General features: G+C 39.6%; 1 protein-coding gene across 6 annotated transcripts in view; it reads left to right on the forward strand.

Annotated features, from left to right (window-relative positions):
* Positions 1 to 6,561: 6,561 nt before the first annotated feature.
* The window catches only part of LOC121434760 (zinc finger protein 431-like), a 29,492-nt gene continuing 18,063 nt past the window's right edge, over positions 6,562 to 17,990 (forward strand). Inside the window, exons 1-4 of one of the 6 annotated variants that reach the window (XM_041633720.1) lie at positions 6,562 to 6,690; positions 11,725 to 11,827; positions 12,813 to 12,883; positions 13,087 to 13,199. Coding sequence is in view for 2 of the 6 variants with exons in the window: in XM_041633717.1 (XP_041489651.1) it covers positions 6,688 to 6,690 (3 nt within the window). In the remaining 4 variants the exon portion in view is untranslated. Of the gene's footprint in view, positions 6,691 to 11,724; positions 11,828 to 12,812; positions 12,884 to 13,086; positions 13,200 to 17,990 lie in introns of those variants that run through there. The other 5 variants (XM_041633721.1, XM_041633717.1, XM_041633722.1 and 2 more) reach the window with 5 other exon arrangements.

Raw genomic sequence — 17,990 nt, forward strand, 5'->3', positions numbered from 1 at the left:
CTCAGGCTCAAACGTTCGTCTCCTGGGAGAGAGAGCAGGAAAAGTAGCTAGTAGACAACACTGAAGGAGAGGAAAAGCAGGGAGCAAGGCGCTGCTAGAGGCCCTGCCCACTCCCTAGGGCTGGAGTTCTGGTGGCCACGTGGTATGCAGGAACCGCCCAGGACCGGTCACTCTCCTCCTTCTCTGACCCCCGAGCAAGACCCTCTATCCCCTGGCTAGGTGCCCCCCCCCAACTGGGGGTCAGGGCGATGCTATTAGACAGAGGCTTTCAACCCAGCCCTACAGAACGCCTCTGCTCTTCCAGAATGCCATTTTTAAACTGTCATTTCTTTCCTACATACCAGTTCAAAGTAACTACATCGAGGTTTTTAATAATTGAAAATACTTGACCAATATATCAGGTTTATTACTAACTACCTGTGACATTTTTAAGTTAACACATATTCTCCACATAGTAGAACATTTATTAGCATTACACAATCTAGACATGCTCCCTCTGTCTCAGGCCTATCTGCTGGCCAGTCATTGTTTTATTAAAGCAAATTGAGGGACAATTCTTCAGAGTATACAACAGAATAATCACTCCACCACAGATGTTCCTTGTACATGGGATTTCCTTTGCAAAATATTCAAAACCTGTCATGAAGCTAATATCTTTTTTACATCAGACCTACTCAATAGCCAAGAATGTGTGTGTTACAAATATAAACCAGCATAAATAACCATAGAAAGACACAATCAAAGCTAGCAATGAATTGTATGTACTATTGTATGAATTTGTATGTGCTATTGTACATCTGTGTGTATATGTTTGGGCATTCTGTGTGTATATACTTGTGGAAATATAAGTATGTGATTGTATATATGTGTGTGTATATATTTGGAAGACAGAAGTGAATCTCTTGTATCAGGCCTTTGATTGCTTTGTAACTTTCCAAGTAGACCAGGCTAGTTGACCAACAAGCCCCAGGTACTCATTTGTCTCCATGTCCCTTTCCCATTACTAGTGTTAAAAGTCCTTGTGACCATACCTTTTTTCGTTTTCTCTTCAGCATGGATTCTTGGGCTCAAACTGAGTTCCTTCTTCTCATAAGAAAAGCTCACCTGTCTTTTCAGGCCCTCTCAACTACAGATATTCTGTCAGCATTGTTTAGTTTTGGTTTAGTTTGTCAGATAGTTCCATGTAGCCTTGAGATTGGACTCCAAGTGCTTTATCTCCCTACCTATCTATGTACCTATCAATCTGTCTTTCTAATTTTTTGAGACAGTATCTCAAAGTGGAATGCTCAAATTCTCCTACTCTAGCTAATCAAATACATCCCAGGAATATTCTTATCTGCTTCTTCCCCTGACCTGGTATTACAGGCATAGGCATCCAGAACCTGACATTTTATGTGGGTGCTGGGAACCCAAAATCAGGTATCTAATTCTTGCACTAAGGACTTTAACATCCCCCCATGCCCTACTGTCATCTCCTAGAAAGCAGGTTATGAAAATAGTGTGAACAGATGGATAGATGTTAGATAAAGCGATGACACAGAATGGCTAGCAATTGTGAAGTCTAGCTTTAGTGTTTAGGAGTTCATTGCCATGGTTAGAGTTTGAAAATGAAATGAGCCCGTAGTTCGTATGCTTATTGACTTGTTTCCCAGATGATGGCACCATTTGGGGTTAGTATGATCTTTAGAGTATAGTTGGAGGAAGTAGGTCACTGGAAATGTGCCGTGCAAGTTATATATTTCCCTGGCCTTTCCTGTATTCCTTCTTTCTGCTTTCTAGTCCCCATGTCATAAAGAAACTTCTCAGTAACCTTTCCAATCATTGTGAATTTCTGCCTAATGGCACAGGACTAAACAACTGTGAACAGTTGTTCCCAGAAGAACGCCACTATACTGGATCTTCTGCAAGAACAATGAATTGATTAGTACTTTTGTGATTCTGGAGAGGTTTGGATGATGTAGGTTTAGAGCAAAATTATAGTTTATCTTAGATTATCTTTAGTCGCTTTAATAGTTATTTGTCTTAGTGTTCTATTTTCTGTACTAAGGGATTTTAAAGGACTTTTCAACATAGTTATTGATTTTCAATATGCAGAAAGAGCAATTTGCATATTGAAACCACAGAATTTATACTAGATGATGCAGAATTGACTCCATTGTTTCTTCATGTTCAAGATATAATCAGGAATAGGCTTTGTCTTATATATATAGCACACATTAGATCCCATATGGGTCTGTCCGGTCCTCTAGCATAAGGAAATGTAGAAACTGAATAATTATTGTTTGGAAATGTGATGATGACATCATAATTCATGAAAATATCATGTCAATAGCAGGATTGAAAAAGTTCTTTTCTATTACATGGCAACAAGCTGTATAAACAAACACCACTGTGTTTGAGAACTAACAGATGTCATGACTTTATCTTTTTCTACTTTCCATGTATATTAGATTCATGTATGCCTCTTTTAGGGTCCTCATGTTGTCTAGGTTCTCTGGAATTGTGAATTTTAGGCTGGTTTTTCTTCACTTTGTGTCTAAATGTTACTTACGAGTGAGTACATACAATATTTCTTTCTGGGTCTGGGTTACCTCAATCAATATAGTGTTTTCTAGATCCATCCATTTGCCTGCAAATTTCAAGATGTCATTATTTTACTGTGTATTACTCAGTTGTGTAAATGTAGCCCACTTTCCTTGTTCATTCTTGGGTCAAGGGACAAATAAGCATTTTTCACTACCTGCTGCCTAGTGATTTGGATGTAGCACTCTCAGCTCTTTCTTTAGTACCAAGTCTGCGTGCACACAACCATGCTTCCTATTGAAGTGAGAACCCACAAAAGTGTATTTAACAATTTATTCAGGGTTCAAAGGAAAAATAAACTCAGAAATAGAGAACTAGGTAGATGCCACTGTTCTAGATGCTCCTGTCATGTAATTCTCCCAAGAGCTATGATGACCAACAGCCAGGATTGCACCAGCTCTGACTAATAAAGACAGAACATAAACTTCTACTCCCTTTTTTTGGTCACATTTACAGAGAAAAATATACCCATGGTAAGTCATGCCCAATTGTCATAGGTTATCTAAAATATATCTCAGCTTGACTTTGAAAATATACCTAATATAACTACGAGATGGATTATAATTAATGACTACTAATTTATATTTCATGATATTCTAATTAATTGATATAATAACTTTCAAGGCCTACGAATTTGCATTGAATTGTTAAATAAGGTATATAGGTACAATACTTTGATTGAGATTAGAAACAAATATATGTATATATATAATTTTCTAACAAAACAACTGTAAATTTCTATCAATATACAAAAATCCATATCAATATAAACTGAGATTACCCAAGCACCACCAAAAATAGACCATCCAAAGGAAATGCCTAATATTCCAACCACTTTAGATAGGATCATCTGCCAGCACACACTCACCAGGACACCCCTAGGCAAATGTCAACCAATCAGGGGTCCTGAACCTTAGAAACCACTCACCCCCACCTTTACTACTATAAAAACCAAACTCTAACTCAGCTCAGGGCTCTCCAGTTATTCCAATACACTGGACATGCAGAGAGACCGAGTTTGCAAACTTGCATAAAATAAAGGCTCTTTGCTTTTATGTATAGGACTTGATCTCCTTGTTGGCTTGTTGGAGACTTTGCAGATTTGGGTATAACATATTTATGTATTTCAGCATATATATTTACCCACACTTAACAAGGATGAAGTTGGAAGGGAATTGTGGCAGGGATGGAATAATGAAATAAAAAAAAGTGATGTATTGTCTATTGATTAACAATTTTTAAAGATTAATTATAAATTGAAAAGAGGGGCTAGATAGATGGCTCATCACTGGGTGTTTTCACAGAGGACCCTGATTCCATTCCTGGATCCTGCATGCTAGCTCACCATTTGTTCTGATTCAAGTCCCAGGTATCTCATCCCTTCTCCTGCCCTCTGTAGGTACTGTGCATAGGCACATGCAAGGAAAACACCATATAACTGAAGATTTTTTAAGGTTAGAAAAAAGAAAGAATGAAATTCTCTACAGTGATATCCTGACCCCGAGACAGACAGCAAGCCAGGTCTAGTTAAAATGGACTCTTTACCTTGCATGGAAGCAGCTGTGGCCTTCTGTCTTGCCACCCTGCTCAGAGCAAAACCAGCTTTGCTCTGAGAGTAACAGAGATCATCATAACCGTTCATCCAGGAGCACCGTATAGAGGGCTTTTAGGTGACTTTTTCTTGAAGTTTTCTGGTTTTGTGTTCTCTATATTTTGTGTCTGTGAGATATATGATGTTGGTACAGTTATCTTTTAGATTGATCATCAAGATTGACAATCAACTTTTCACAATGTCATCTACTTGATTTTCAAGTAAGACCTTATGGTAAAATATGAACATGCCAGAGACATTTCTTTCCTTAACTTGTCCAATTTAGATATGTTCCTGCAAGACTTCGTGGTAAGAATGTCCCTAAATATCTGTTTTTACATTGTAATCATGTTCACTAGTGGATTTGTTAATTTAGCATGCTTAAGAAAAGGGAGAACATTACATGAGTGTGTGCAGACATCCTAAGGAAAATCCCCATTCTTCCTTTGTTGAGGAAAAAAATAACTCCCGTGCACTTTGTGCCTCCTGCAAGAATAATTTTTTCTCATTTCTTTTGTCTTGGCTGTAGAAATGGCTATTTTTGGTAGTCAAACTGACTACCTCTGGAATTAATTAGTACACAAAGAATTAATTATACCTGAGAGAGATTTTACTTAAAGGTTTGAAATGGGAAAATCTTCCACTAATCTGGATAGTTTGAGATAGTAGGACCCACCTTTAGCTGCTTGGTGGCCATGCACACTTTTAACACCATGACTCAGGAGCAAGAGGTGTGGTACCCTCACCCCTTATTATCAAAGGGGAGAGAAGAAATTTCCTAACAGAATGTTTTCTCAGGAAGATAGTGGCCTTTCCCTCTCCCACCTGCAAGATTCCAAGCAGAAGGTCACCTAGGTCAGCCCAGCCAGCCACCTGCTACAGGCTGTTAAAGATGGCCTAACTCAAGGACAGTGGCCTTGCTCTAAGAACAAGGAGAAAGCTGTCTTAACAGAATGGGAGGGAGCAAAAGTCCTTGTATCCATGCTAAGGCAACAGCAAAGATTCTCTTTGTAGTTAAGCCTTTAAAAGCTTACCGCACAGAGGAGATACAACTCCTCTCTACCTTTCTGTAAGGGGGGTGGAGATGAGTACCAAACATGTTTGTATTATGCTGATTAAACCTTGCTTATTACAGTCTGAACCTATCTGGTGGTCTCTCTCTGGTGGTCATAGTCTGGGCACAACAAGAGGCACTGGGATTTTCTGAGTTTGAGACCAGTCTGGCCTACCGAATGAGTTCCACACCTACACAGAAAAATCCTGTCTTGAAATCACCAAAACAAGAAAATCTGAATCAAACAAGACTATGATCTAACTTTAACCTTCTCACCTTCTGGTAGGAGCAGTTACATAGAAAGTATATTGAAGTAGAAAAGTCTCTTTGTTGTCACCTTGCTCTGGCTACCAAGCTCATTCCTTTACTAGTACTAGAGATTACTTCTTTGAAATTTTGGTGAATACTTAAAACCAGTTGAGACATCAAGCCTCATGGGCTGAACAACTACTGGATTCTTTACTTGATCTTTGGGAAAAGGCTGAGAAGCAATCTATGGAATTCTTTAATTGTCATTTATAAGTAGCTATTTTTAGACAACCTGAAACACAGCTTGTGAAACTTTCTAATAAGCCCACTTTTTACATACATGTTGAGATTCATTCTACCAATCCTGTTCATGTAGAGAATCTTGAATACTGCAGTTCCTTCTAGCTCCATTATTCTCTACATATTCACATTTTCATGAACACTACTCTTTTTATTATTATTCATTTTCCTGGAGTTTGCTTCAAATTTCAGTAATAAAACCCATAAAGCAATGGAGCCATCATCCAGCCTTCTGATGGGGGAAAGACCTGTCATCTTGTTTGAGATCTGGCTCCTGCTTTTCTCTTTTCTGTTGTGTGAATCCCTGTGAAAACCATGTAAAATGTACCTTCAGTTCATCTGACCTCAGCATGAAGCCACAAAACAAACATCTCCTTTTGTGACCTTAAAACTCTTTAGCTGTTAATATTCTGGGCATTCTTTCCCCTGTGGGACAGGAAATCCCTGCACTCACCTACCACAGCACAGTGCACTGTACAAGCTAACTGGCCACTTAGTATTCTGGAGGTAAAAGGGAAAGTTCCTGTGGAGTGCAAGATTATGAGGGTGTCAGCTTTTATAGCCAGGGGCAAGTGCTATTGAAATGCATATCTCGGCCAATCAAGAAAAGATCTTTGACTCAGGTGGATGGAATGGCCCGAAATCTCTGTGCTGTCTCTTTAAGTACACTTCAGTCCTGTGGGAGGTGTTCTTGTCACTCAGGCCTCACTAGCCAATCAGGCCCTCCAGGTGACCTGCCAGTCAGACGTTATGCAGGGCTCTTCCGGGCATCCGCATTCAGTCTCGATTTTGCAGAGGAGCTGGCGCCGTTTGTTTTCTGTGTTCCGGTCAAGTTTCTGTGTTCCCCGGTGAAGTTGCTGCTGCAGGGAGTTGATAAACTGAGACGTTTGGAGAGCCGAGAAACCACAACATGGTGAGTGGGGAAATGCTGTCTCCAGGTGAGGTGGAGCAGAGGGTGAGTGCGGAAGACAGTATGGTGCGTCCTCCCGAGATCCGCCTGGGAACCTGCCACCTGATTCTCTGCACTGTGAAGTCCCATGCGGTCCTGTTAATTCCTAGACCTAGGGACAGACCTCTGAATAACTTTGCGCTTTGGGTTTAATCCGCTTAGAGAATTGGGAGCAGGGTGCTCTGTGTACAAACATCTTGTCAACTTCAATACGCCAAAGTCAGGGAAGCCTCGTTTCTTCAGCATCTTCTACATATTGAGCACTTTGCATATAACCTTTATATACAATCTCCATTTAAGTTTAACTATGTGGACGGTATCAAGGCATCTCACCTGTTGGGTAGTGCAGCACTTCTAAAATGCAACGTAGAAGAGGAGAATTGCTGATACAAAGGATTCGCCAATGCCTTGGAAATAGTTCAGTCTCCCAAAGCAGAATTTAGCTGAGGGAGGACTGCCTCTAAATCACCCAAAAGTTAAATGTATTCTAATCAGGGCTGTTAGACTTTAGGATGCTAGGGTACACATTGTTCAACTGGCTTGTTCAGATATTTGGCTCCAAACCATTACAAAGAATCCACTGCTGATTTAAAACCAGACACCAGGCTCATCCCCATATCTCTATCAAGCCTTTCAAGGAGGCATTACAGTTTGGTACCATTAGTGTGTGAAGTGATTTCTCAATGAAAGTTATATTAATTCTTTCATTTCCATCCTGTTAGAAAAATAGTTTCTGAGACAAATGCTCTTATGTTCACTCAGGTGGCCTTGGTCTGTTCTGTCCAGGGCAATGACCTTGCTGTCCTGTATTTTACACTTTAAAAATTCCTACAAAAAATGACTGTGCAACCTCGCCGTTTTAAAATTATGCATGTGAGTCATGTAGTTGACTATGCATTGCAGTTGTAGGGAAAGGATTTGCATGTGGAGCATTCCTTCTGTCCTCAGACTACAGTAGGAGGAAGAGTTTATTGAAGCTGGTGGAGACACAGTGCAGAAAAGGAGAGGCTGGACTGAGGGTGAAAACTTTTCCCCTTCATAATTAGTTGAGATTAGCTATGTGGAATCAGGTAGTCAACTGTAGATGCTTTATGAATGTCCTGATTGACCATTGTTTGCAGTCCACAGACCAATGCAAAAAGGAAACTGGGTAAGGGAGTGACCTTATCTTTAAACCTAATTGCTATATTTACAGTAGTTCATCTAAAATAGAAGATCTGGGTAAAATGTTGTGGCCCTACTTAACAGGACTTTTCTCTACTAAGACATTGATCATTAGAAAATACATGAGAAATTTTTAATGTGCTCTAATACAAATCCCTAGTCTCTGGAGTACATGACCATAAAGTCTGTCTCACGTTTTCAAAATAGTTTTGAGATGACAACTACATCATATTTACATTCTCCTTGCTGCCTCCAAGCCCTAAGATCCCTGGATTGTTTTCTAATTCCTGGTCTGTTCTTCTTTAACAACAGTTACAAAGTAACCACAGTTACACAGTAACAGTAGTTACTTTATGAATGTGACCTGTTTGTCTGCAGGGTTTCCCATCTCTGAGGCAATGGGATGTCTGCACTGGAAAGTGAGTATGTAATGGAATGTGCACACAGAGGACCCTGTGCTTTGGATGAGGAACAGGATGTGCTCTAGTAGAGTGGGAAAATGTGTACTAAATACAAATTGTCTAAACTGGGGCCCTGTCTGCTGGGCTGGGAAGGCAGCACTGGAAGGATTGTACTGTTGAGTCATTTGCTTTCTGATCCTCCTGTAGAGGAGCTGCTAATATTGAGAAGCCCAGCTGGGTGGCCCTAGCTAGTGAGGGATTCTGGGAAGGGTTAGAAATCAAGAGTACTAGTGGCAGACAGTTTGTGAGGTTTTTTTTTCAGGATTCTCTTCTGTCTCTGCTCTAGGAGGTGGTAAGGAAGACCATAAGCAATCCCGTAATGGTGGGGGGGTGGTGTTCAGAGCAGGTGTGTTGAAATGTCATTTCTGCTGAGACTTGGAAGTACCATGAGCTAGATTGCAGTTATGTTGGTCCATGTGGTTCATGTTGGTAGTGGCCCTTGTTCTCTGAGCCTCTTTGTGTATAGAAATACTGCAGCCCTGGAATGGAAGGAAATGGTGCTGGTTGTATCTCTGTCCAGAGTACACACATGGGCACTGCTTTTGTTGTACAGTGGGAAGAGAGATTAGAAACCTGAAGGTTTAGTTTTTAGAAGTTCTGAATATTGCATTCTAATTTCAGGTTTGTGTTATAAAGATTACAAATTGTTTAGGACCTGGTAGAGTAATAGTAGAGTAGAGTGCTTTTAACATGGTGTTACCACTAGCTGCAATGGTGTGATCCAGTGAAGCTTAGTTCCAGGGGACAAAAGGAGTTTCGGATGTGCACAGATTTCTCAGGTGTGCAGTGCGTTAGACAGGTAGATAGGGCACAATCCACATATTCTGCTCTATGCCATGTAGCAGGAAGCAGATTTTAAACCATTTTTAGGTTGTTTTGGGATTGAAAAAGATTAATTAGATTAACACTTCATCAGGCATCTTAAAAATATATGCTCAGTTAACAGAAAGGAGGAATTAAGACCACAGAAATAGGTTACAGAATAGATTATTAACTTTAAAATTTTTAAATGCTAGGAAAAAGGAAATAATAGCTGTGGGGAGATATTAGATAATAAAAAAGCCCTGCTAAATTAAGTCAACCTGTATGCTTTAAAGATACATTGCATTCAGAATAAACACCAAGATATGTATTAAATTGGGGAATAAAGTTATAGAGACCACTTCAATCCTTAAAGATTAGCTTCAAACAAAAAGATCTCTTGAGTAAAAGAGACAATAGTTCATCAGAGGCATTACCATTCAATCTTAACTAATATGTAAGATTAACAGATGTTTTCCTTTTGATTAAATATAATTTCCAACAATAAATCTTCATAAAGTTAGGATGAAGGCAGAGTTTTGTTTTGTCTTTACAAAAGTATGAAAACATAAAACTAAGGAATCTAAAAACCACTAGACAGCTGAGATATCTAAAAATAACACATCATCCAAATAAAATATCCTTGTCCAAAGGAATAAATTGGCCTAACACTCACTTTTTATAATCATGTTAGTTGTGTTTTCAAGGTGAAACAAAAAGACATTTTTTTCCTTTTTTTTTTTTAAGACAGATTCCTCTGTGTTGCTCTGGCTTTTCTGGAACTCACTTTTCAGGATAGGCTGGTCTCTAACTTAGTGAGATATATCTGCTTCTGCTATGAAAGTGCTGGGATTAATGGCATTGACCAGTACAACCTGGCAAAAATTCATTTTAAATAGACAGGAGGTGTTGTTTTTTATTTTAAATGTTGTTTGCTTTATACTTTCTGTTTACTCAGGTAATATTATATCCTTCTGAGTTCTCTGATGGAGCTACAGACTCTATAATTGTAATTATGCATGTTAACAAATTCAAAAAAATGAACTAAAAATGTATAAAGTATACAAGGCTAAAAGACATAGAAAGATTATTTAAGGTCAGTAATACCAGTTAGGATAAAAAGTAATTTATGTACAACACCTTGGGCTTACTAAGATAGGATAGATGATCAAACATTTTCTCTAAATTTACCAAATGCAAATGGATTGGACATTGTTAGTATAATTCTTCCCTGTATATATTATATATAGTTAATGTATTTAGTGTATATGGCTTTACTGTGTTAGTTAAAACCTTCATTTTTTAATTAGACAAATAGGGAAATGTATGATATTTTGATTATATTCTGATAATAAAGCTTGCTTAGCATTACAGCAGAGCTAATCACTACCTGACCAAAATTTACCATAGAGGTTTGGAGGACTTGGGCAGGCCTAAGAGAATATTAGCACTTTACTAACATTGAGAAATTGAAGAGGTGGTAGTCACAATTTGCTGGTTAACTGCTTATCTGATATTTCAGTTTCTTACCCTGCTCTCTGACTCCTGATTTCTTATTGTTAAATGTTAATTAGATTAATGCTTCAGCATGGATAGAACTTTCTAAGCCCTTTGGAAATAAAGCCCATATACCTGAGATAGAGCCACAAGATTTGTCATTTGCCCTGCTAAGTTTTCATCTTTCCTTGACCCAATCTTACCTCAGTTTCCCTCATGCCTCTCTTTCATTTGTCTTTTATTTATTCTTCTTTCATCTTGACTGCAGTGTTTCCTCCCACCATTGCTCTCTGTCCCAACCTTCCCCCAAATCTCTCTTCTTTGTTTAACTTTAGAGAAGAGCAGGTCTCTCATACATATCAACCGAATGTGGTGTCTTAATTAGGGTTTCTGTTGTTGTGATGAAACATGATGACCAAAATGCAAGATTGGGAGAAAAGAGATAATTTGGCTTATACTGCCATATTGTTGTTCACTATTAAAGGATGTCATGGTAGGAACTTAAAGTGGGCAGGATCCTGAATAGATTTTTGTATGTTGAACCATCCTTGCATCTCTGAGATGAAGCTGACTTCAACATGATAGATGATTTCTTTTTTTTTTTTTTTTTTTTTTTTTGGTTTTTTGAGACAGGGTTTCTCTGTGGCTTTGGAGCCTGTCCTGGAACTAGCTCTGTAGACCAGGCTGGTCTCGAACTCACAGAGATCCGCCTGCCTCTGCCTCCCGAGTGCTGGGATTAAAGGCGTGCGCCGCCACTGCCCGGCTGATAGATAATTTTTTTGATGTGTTCTTGGACTTGATTTGCTAGTATTTTATAGAGTATTTTTGCATGTATGTTCATCAGTGAGATGGGTCTGGAATTCTCCTTGTTTGAATCTTTGTGTGGTTTGGTATAAGGGTAACTGTAGCTTCATAAAAGGAGTTTGACAATCTTACTTCTGTTTCTATTATGTGGAACCCTTTGAAGAGTATAGTTATTACTTCTTGGTTCTGACAGAATTTTGAACTGAAACTGTCTTTCCATGGGCTTTTTTTGGTTGGATGGCTTTTGATGACTTCTTTTCTTTCCTTGCAGGTTATAAGCTGATTTGAATTGTTCATCTGGTGTTGATTTAATTTTGGTATTTTATTGACTTCTGCCCTCAATTTGATTATTTCCTATCTTCTACTCCTCCTGGGTGAGTCTGCTTCTTTTTGTTCTAGAACTTTCAGGTGTGCTGGTAAGTCACTGGAGTGAGTTTTCTCCACTTTCTTTATGTAGGCACTTAGTGCTGTGAACTTTCATCTTAGCACTGCTTTCATAGTGTCCCATAGATTTGGGTATTCTGTCCCACCATTTTTGTTGAATTCTCCAAAGTATTTAATTTCTTTCTTTATTTCTTCCTTGACCTAGGGGTGGTTTAATAGAGCACTGTTCAATTACCATGAGTTTTTAGGCTTTCTGTGATTAGTGCTGTTAAATCCTAACTTTAAAACATGGTGATCTGATAAGACACAGGGTTATTCCATTTTTTGTGTGTCGAGGTTTGCTTTGTTAACATGTTTGTGATCCACGTTAGAAACGTTATGTGAGGTACTGAGAAGAAGAATATTCTTTTGTGTTTGGGTGGAATGTTCTGTAGATGTCTGTTGAGTCCATTTATGTCAAGACATCTGTTAGTTCTCTCATTTCTCTGTTAAGTTTCTGTTTGGATGACCTGCCCACTGGGGAGAGTGGAGTGTTGAAGTCTCCTACTATTCTTGTAGAGCAATTTAAGCTATAGTGATGCTTCTTTTACATGTGTGGGTGTTCTTCTATTTGGGGCATATATGTTCAGGATTGAGCCTTCATCTTGATGGATTGTTCCTGTTATGGGTATCAAGTGTCCTTCTTCATCTATTCTGATTGCCTTTACTTTGAAGTCTATTTTGTTCACTATTAGGATACCTATACATGTGTGCTGCTTAGGTCCATTTGATTAGAAAATCTTTTTCTAACACTTTACTCTTGGGCAATGTTTGTCTTTGAGGTTTAGGTGTGTTTCTTTTATAAAGCAAAAGGATGGATCCTGCTTTTGTATCCATTTTCTTAGTCTGTGCCATTTTATAGGTTAATCGAATCTATTGATATTAAGACACGTAAATAATGAATGATTGCTAGTTCCTGTTATTTTTCATTGGCAGACAGCTAATTTTAAGATGACCTGTACCACTGCTTGTGAGACTTTGTCATAAGCCCAATTTCTACTAAAATGGTGAGTTCATTCTACCTGTCTTGTTCATGTAGTAACACAGCTGTATATTTTATTCACCAGCCCATGGAGGAAGATGTGCTGGCTAGTAGCAGTGTTGATGAAGACATTCTTCCTGAATCCATTATTCTCTATGTATTCAAATTTTCATGAACACTACTCTCTTTAACATTTTTTATTTGCCTGGAATTTGCTCTGAATTTCAGGATAAAACTTGTAAAGCCATGGAGCCATCGCCCAGACTTCTGATGGGGGAAAGATCTTAAGATCTGGTTCCTGCTTTTTTCTCATGATTGTCTGAAATCCCTGTGACAACCAGGTAAACTGTACCTTCAGTTCATCTGACCTCAGCATGAAATCACACAACATTTCCTTTTGTGATCTAAAAATTCTCTTTAGTTGTTCATATTCTGGGCTGCCTTCTACCTGTGGGACAGGAAATCACTACACCCACCTAGCACAGTTCACTGTACACGCTAGCTAGCCACGTTGTGTCCTGCAGGAAAAAGGCAAGATTCCTATGGAGTGCAGGATTGTGGCAGTGTCTTTTATTGGAGGCTCGGGCAAGTGTTATTGAAATACCTATCTTGGCAGATCTAGAAAAGACTTGATGGGAGCAGAAAGGAATGGCCAGGAACCACTGTGCTGTCTCTTTAAGCAAACTCTAGCCGTTTGGGAAGGTTCATCTCACTCAATCATCACTAGCCAATCAGGCCCTCCAGTTGACCTGCCAGTCAGAAGTGGTGCCAGTGCTCTTCCTGCAACCTGCCTCCATGTTAGACTTTCCAGAGGAGCTGGCACCAGCCATTTTCTGTGCTGTTGTGCCTTTGCTGCTGCAGGGAGATGATGAACTGAGAGCTATGGGGAGCTGAGGACCCACAACATGGTGAGCGAGGGAATGCTGTCTCCAAATGGGGAGGAGCAGAGGGTGAGGTGTGGGAGACACTAAGGTGCATTCTCCCTGGATCTGGGTGGGAGCCTGCTGCCAGTTTTCCTGTGCTGTGAAGTTCCATGCAGTCCTTGCTAATTCATGGACCTGTGCGCAGGCTTCTGAATAACTCTGCTCTGTGGGCTTAATTTGCTTAGGAAGTTGGGAGCAGGGAGCTGTGTGTACAAATGTTTTTCTAGTCAATTTCTGCAGGCATGATACATTCATGGAAACCAGTTGGCCAACTTGGAGAAGCCTAGTTTCTCCAGTATCTTCCTGACATTCATTTAACCTTCGCATATAGTCATCATTAATTTTAATTTTGTGGAGGTCATCCACGGCTTCTCATGTGTTTGTAGCACTCCACTACCGAGGCTTAATGCATAGGCTAACAAACGCAGCTAAGGGAGGACTGCATGTAAAACAGTCAAAACCTAAGGATGTGTTACCCAGAGCTGTTAGAGATGGAATGCTCATGTACACATTTTTCAACCAGAATGTTCAGATATTTGACTTCAAACCATTTCAAAGAAGCCATTTAAACTTCTTGGCCCTTCCCCATGTCAAAAATCAGGCCTCTAACAAGCTGTTCAAGGAGGCATTAGAGGGTCACAACTAACCTTAAGGCCTGGTGTACCTTAAAGTTCCCCTTACTTTTTGAGAAAAGCATAGTTCTGTCAGATGGGCAAAATGACATCAGGTGACAAATATTTGAAAAGCAAAATACTGTTTTGGTAAGGACTGACCTGGTCACTGAAGGCTTTCATTTAGGACCTCAGGCAGGGAGAAAGAACATTCTTGGGAGCCTTCCCTAAGGGCCCAATGTATTGATAATAAAACAGAGCTCCTTATTTAAAATGAGGAATATGTTTGGAAGTGCTGGTAATGGTCTGGTGATAAGCCTTTTGTGGAGATGTTTCTTTGGGTCCTTAGAAACCAACTCTTCCTAGCATATGGAGCTATGATTTTCAGTCCCAAAGCCAACTGTGCATGTAGGAAAGTTCTTGAGATACTCTGTGTTCCCTTGTGTAGAATTGTTTTGACTAGCCTCCTCCTAAATTTTTCCCATTGTGTAATAGTTTCTACTGACTTCATAAAATTCTTCCATTTCTTTCCATTTACTCCCTGGAAGTATACAAGATACAGGATGCTTTTCTTCTCTCTTTTTTGTTTTGTTTTTGTGTTTTGGGACAGGGTTTCTCTGTAGGACTGACCTGACTATCCTAGACTGTCTTGACTGTTCTATAACAATCTCTGTAGACCAGGCTTGCTTTAAAGAGATTACTTGGTTCTGCCTCCTGAGTCTTGGAATTAAAGGCCTGTGCCACCATTGTCTGGCAAGATGCTACCCTTCTTAAGAAGCTTACAAAGCATAGGACATATCTTCTCCAAGACCTCCTCACCATAGCTTCTATCCTTTTTACATTGTACTTGTCCTGTCTTTCTCATCCCCTGTGACCTTCACGTCAGAACCCTGTCAGTGAAGAATGCCCTGCTGTCTCAGGTCACCCGTGTACTTAAGAAATTATTCTGAGAATAACTTTGACGTCTAACTCTCCTGTCTGCCTAAATGTCTAGCCTGGCAAGTTGTCTGTTTTTATTTCAATTGTTCAAGTTGTAACCCCAAGCCTGAACCTAAAGGACATGTAAGGATAATAGCATATGTGGAGCTCAAAATCTATCTTAGCTGGCTCCTCTTTGAGCATTAGCCAGAGATGGATGCATGCCATCATTAAATAGATTTTTCTTTATTAATTCCCTAAGTGAGTGAAGTGGTTTCTCAATGGAAAGACATATCAGTTCTAGAACAGCTGCATTCCCATCTTGTTAGAAAAACTGTTTCTGAGACAACTTCTGTTATATTGACTTAGGTGGCCTTGGTCTGTTGCTGTCCAGGGCAATGACCTTGCTGTTCTCTATATTACACTTTCAAAATTCTTAAATAAAAAGACTGTTCCACCTCCCAGTTCTAAAATTATGCATTTGAGTCATGTAGTTGACTATGCCATGCAGTCACAGGAAAAGGATTTGCATTCCATTCCTTCTGTCTTCAGACCACAATAGGAGGAATAGATTATTGTGTACACTGCAGGGGACACAGCATAGGCAATCAGGTGTTGGTGCCACCATTATTAAAAAGGACTGGACTGTGGTAGGGGGAGTGATTTTGTAATTTCCAAGTATGGTTTATTTTAATTAATGCCATGTTAATGTATAGAGAGCAGATGGTTAGTGGTGAACACTTTGGGAAGGTTATTGTGAGCCAATGAACATTGAATTTGCAATTAGGAAACAATCCTATGAAGATATGAATAATCTTACTTGGCACAATTTTGTCAGTTCAGAGTTTTGGCAAACAGGCCACTTATTGTAACTCTACTTGTCAGATTATATATCTCAGCAGCCAACAAATGCATAGGAGCAACATCAATCTATCTCTTATTAATGATGTCCTCTCTCTTAGGGAAGGGCCTCCTCTTTTTCACAGTCAATATGGCAAAGTTTTTATTTAATCTTAAAAGTGTAATTTTTTTATCACTTTCAAAATTACTTATTGGAATCATTTTCAAATATTTAATTTCAGTGTATTGCTGCTGTTATCTCTATTTGTTTCTGTTCTCCAATGTTTCTAAGTCATTAATAGTTTCATTTCATTTCTCTCACGATGTTGACAGTTGATTTCTGTGTAGAGCAATGTCTTCTATAGTTTAGGCTTGCCTCATGCTACGTAACTGAGAATCATTTTGAATCCCCAATCCTGCCTCTGCTGCCCAGTGCTGGGAAAACAAACCTGCAACTTCTTCCAGGTTTGGCCTTGGCTAGCAATGAGAAAGAAAAATAGAACAGTTAATGAGTGTCTGCTGATCTTTCTGGATTTTATTGGGGACTAAGAAGAGGGACCTGTGCAAGGATTGAGCTCATTGACTGACTGTGAAGCTGTGGAGGCACAGTGCAGAAGGGAGAGGATGGATGGAGGGCGAGAGCTTTCCTCCTTCAACAGTAGTTGAGATTACCTATGTGGAATCAGGCAGTCTGTAGGCCCATATTTCTCTATGGCACAAGACCCATAAGCCTGGTCTGAGGTGGTCACGAACTCTGCAGACTCGCGACTCCATTCCAGTCTAGTGAGGGAATCTATGTTGGACCCACATGGCCTTCAACAACAGTCCATTGTAGATGTGGTATGATTATCCTGATTGACCATTGCTTGCCATGCACAAACCAGGGCAATCAAGAATCTGGGTAAGTTACAGACTTATCATTAAACCTAATTGCAATATTTATAGTAGCTCATCCAAAATAGTAGATCTGGGTAAAATGTTTTGGTCCTGCTGAACAGAACTGTTACTTTTCTGGATTAAGATGTTCATCTTTAGAGAAAATATATAGGACATCTCTAATGGGCTCTAATACAAATCCCTAGTCTTTTGAGCACATGGCCAAAAAGTCTGGTTCAACTTTTCAAAATGATTTTTGTGATGAAACCTGTATCATTTTCACATTCTCTTTTTTTCCCTCCAAGCCCTAACATGAACCCAATTGTTTTCTAATTCCTGCTCTGTTTTTCTTTAACAACAGTTACAAAGTAACAACAGTTACACAGTAACAGTAGTTACTTTATGAATGTGACCTGTGTTTGTCTGCAGGATTTCCCATCTCTGAGGCAATGGGATGGCTGCACTGGAATGGGAGTGTGTAATGGAATGTGCACACAAAGGACCCTGTGCTTTGGATGAGGAAGAGGATGTGCTCTAGGAGAGTGGAATAATGTGTGCTAAATACAAAGAGAACTAGGGACTGTCTGCTGGACTTGTAGGGTAGAACTGAAAAAAACTGTGCTTTCTGAGTCATTTACTCTCTAGTCATCTTGTAGAGGAACTGCTAATATCCTGAGGTCCAGCTAGGTGACCATAGTCAATTAGGGATTCTGGGAAGGGTTAGTATTCAGGAGTAGTAATGGCAGGTTAGTGGGTTCTTTCCATGTTTCTCTTCTGCCTCTGTTGTAGGAAGACAAAAAGCTATACCATGTTGAATGAAAGGTGTTCAGAGCAGGTCTGTTGAACCGTCATTTCTGCTGTGACTTAGATGGACCATGAGACAGACTGTAGTCATGTTGGTCCATGTGGTTCATGTTGGCAGGGGCCCTTGTTCTCTGAGCCTCCTTTTGTAGAGATTTACAGG

Source organism: Microtus oregoni, unplaced genomic scaffold (genome assembly GCF_018167655.1).
Source record: "Microtus oregoni isolate MIOR12 unplaced genomic scaffold, Mior012 000044F_ref0000062, whole genome shotgun sequence".
In the NCBI taxonomy this organism is placed as follows: Eukaryota; Metazoa; Chordata; class Mammalia; order Rodentia; family Cricetidae; genus Microtus; species Microtus oregoni.